Raw genomic sequence first — 2590 nt, forward strand, 5'->3', positions numbered from 1 at the left:
GTAGCTTACCAACAGGTCAAGTTACTTGTGTCTGAGTGGTATGGGAACTGTTGCTGGGTTTGTTTTTCTGTCTCAGGGAAATAACTCGAGACTTTTTCATGAAGCAAAGATGACTAATGGTGCCTTTGATTTTCTTTACATTAGTGCTCAAGTTTTTCACTTAAAAATTAAGTCAGTATTCAGTTACCACAGTCAAACTCTTCATCTTTCATTTGATTTTTGTTGTAAGGACTAATCTACATTTTTCCCCTTCTAAATCTTCAAGTTAAAATTGCTTTGGAAAACTATGTTATGGTGATCCTGGGCTTTAAGCATACTTGTATTCTAATTCAAGAAGCTAAGAAATTTATAGTAACTTGCTTTAGAAACTATGATTGAGCTAACTGGGAGCATGTTTCCTTCTTTTGAGTTAAAGAATATAATTTTGTTAAGCCTAAATTGTGATGTTATATAATAGAAATATTTAATTTTGCGTTTCCATTGTATGTGCAGTTTTGATTTTAGCACCTTAGAATGTTAAAAAGTTGCACAGAATAGTTGTAATCATTAAGAAAATTTTAACAACAGACCACTTTGGATTTTACCTAGTCTTCATTATATGGAAATAAATTTAAATAACTTAGATTTGAAGCATTTCATTAGAAATTAATTGAAATTGTTGTTTTGGATGACTTTTGTCCTAAATGAATAAGCTCTTAAAGATTATCAATTATTCAATATTATATACATATTAGGAATTGAATGACTAAGAAAGCTTCATTTTAAAAATCTTAGTAAATAACCTTAGTTGTCCTCTTTTAAATGACAATCATGGTATATTAACAATTTGGAGGTTAACACCTAAAACTGTACAAAATATGTACAGATGTCTTTATTAGATATATGTAGACTTAAAATACTTTTTTCTCTTGACAGGAAATGCACAATTTTGAGGATGAGTTAACGTGTCCCATATGTTACAGTATTTTTGAAGATCCTCGTGTACTACCATGCTCTCATACATTTTGCAGAAATTGTTTGGAAAACGTTCTTCAGGCATCTGGTAACTTTTATATATGGAGACCTTTACGAATTCCACTCAAGTGCCCTAACTGCAGAAGTATTATTGAAATTGCTCCAACTGGTATTGAATCTTTACCTGTTAATTTTGCATTAAGGGCTATTATTGAAAAGTACCAGCAAGAAGACCATCCAGATATTGTCACCTGCCCCGAACATTACAGGCAACCATTAAATGTTTATTGCCTACTAGATAAAAAATTAGTTTGTGGTCATTGCCTTACCATCGGTCAACACCATGGTCATCCTATAGATGACCTTCAAAGTGCCTATCTGAAAGAAAAGGACACTCCACAAAAACTGCTTGAACAGTTAACTGACACACATTGGACAGATCTTACTCGTCTTATTGAAAAGCTGGAAGAACAAAAATCTCATTCTGAGAAAATGGTCCAAGGTGATAAGGAAGTTGTTCTCCAGTATTTTAAGGAGCTTAGTGATACATTAGAACAGAAAAAAAAATTTTTCCTAACGGCTCTCTGTGATGTTGGCAGTCTGATTAATCAAGAATATACTCCACAAATTGAAAGAATGAAAGAAATGAGAGAGCAGCAGCTTGAACTAATGACACTGACAACATCTTTACAAGAAGAATCTCCACTTAAATTTCTTGAAAAAGTAGATGATGTCCGCCAGCGTGTGCAGATCTTGAAACAAAGACCACTTCCTGAGGTCCAACCTGTTGAAATTTATCCTCGAGTAAGCAAAGTATTAAAAGAAGAGTGGAACAGAACAGAAATTGGACAAATTAAGAAAGTGCTCATTCCTGAAATGAAAATTTCTTCAAAAGGTATGCCATGTTCCTGGCCTGATAAGGATGACAAAGAAGTTGAATTTTTTAAAATTTTAAACATTGTTATAGTTACACTGATTTCAGTGATACTGATGTTAATACTCTTTTTCAACCAACACATAATAACCTTTTTAAATGAAATCACTTCAATATGTTTTTCTGAAGTCTCTCTATCTGTTTACCAAAGTTTATCTAACAGTGTGCATGATCTAAAGAATATACTATGTCACACTTTATATTTGTTGAAAGAATTTATGTGGAAAATAGTTTCTCATTGAAAACTTATATCTGAATTATTTAAATGGACTTATTCTGTATAGCAGAGACTAACCATTGCTAAATGGAGAAATAGGGGTAGCATGGACAAATAAGCATACTAGAGTTTACTCTGTATAGCACAGACTAACCATCGCTAAATGGACAAATAGGGGTAGTAAGGTTTATTAGAGCTGCAACAAATATATAGAAATGTTATACCTTTTATGCTTCTGTAGGTTAGAAATGATGTCAAAATTAGAAATGAGGCAGCATCTGAAATGTTCAAATCATTATTAAACGATCTGCTAATCACTTGAGTATTAATATATTACTGCATTTTTATTGGCTTCATGGAGGTTGACTTAATGTTGCTGTGACATTTAAACATTCTTGTACCAATATTTTACCATTATTATATACTGCAGCAAGTTGGCTTTGTAGTTCTTTATGTAGCTTGTAGGTTAAAAGATGGTAAAATGC

General features: G+C 32.3%; 1 protein-coding gene across 1 annotated transcript; it reads left to right on the forward strand.

The window, feature by feature from the left end:
- The first annotated feature begins 918 nt into the window (after positions 1 to 918).
- Positions 919 to 2130, forward strand: TRIM59 (tripartite motif containing 59). Its single transcript, XM_069472995.1, has one exon. It carries the CDS (start codon positions 919 to 921, stop codon positions 2128 to 2130), a length of 1212 nt encoding a protein of 403 aa, XP_069329096.1.
- Positions 2131 to 2590: the final 460 nt, after the last annotated feature.

Source organism: Eulemur rufifrons, chromosome 7 (genome assembly GCF_041146395.1).
Source record: "Eulemur rufifrons isolate Redbay chromosome 7, OSU_ERuf_1, whole genome shotgun sequence".
Lineage (NCBI taxonomy): Eukaryota > Metazoa > Chordata > Mammalia > Primates > Lemuridae > Eulemur > Eulemur rufifrons.

Bases quoted from the DNA above. Each gene is read 5' to 3' on its own strand.
- TRIM59 (XM_069472995.1), top strand. From the start codon at position 919: ATGCACAATTTTGAGGATGAGTTAACGTGTCCCATATGTTACAGTATT.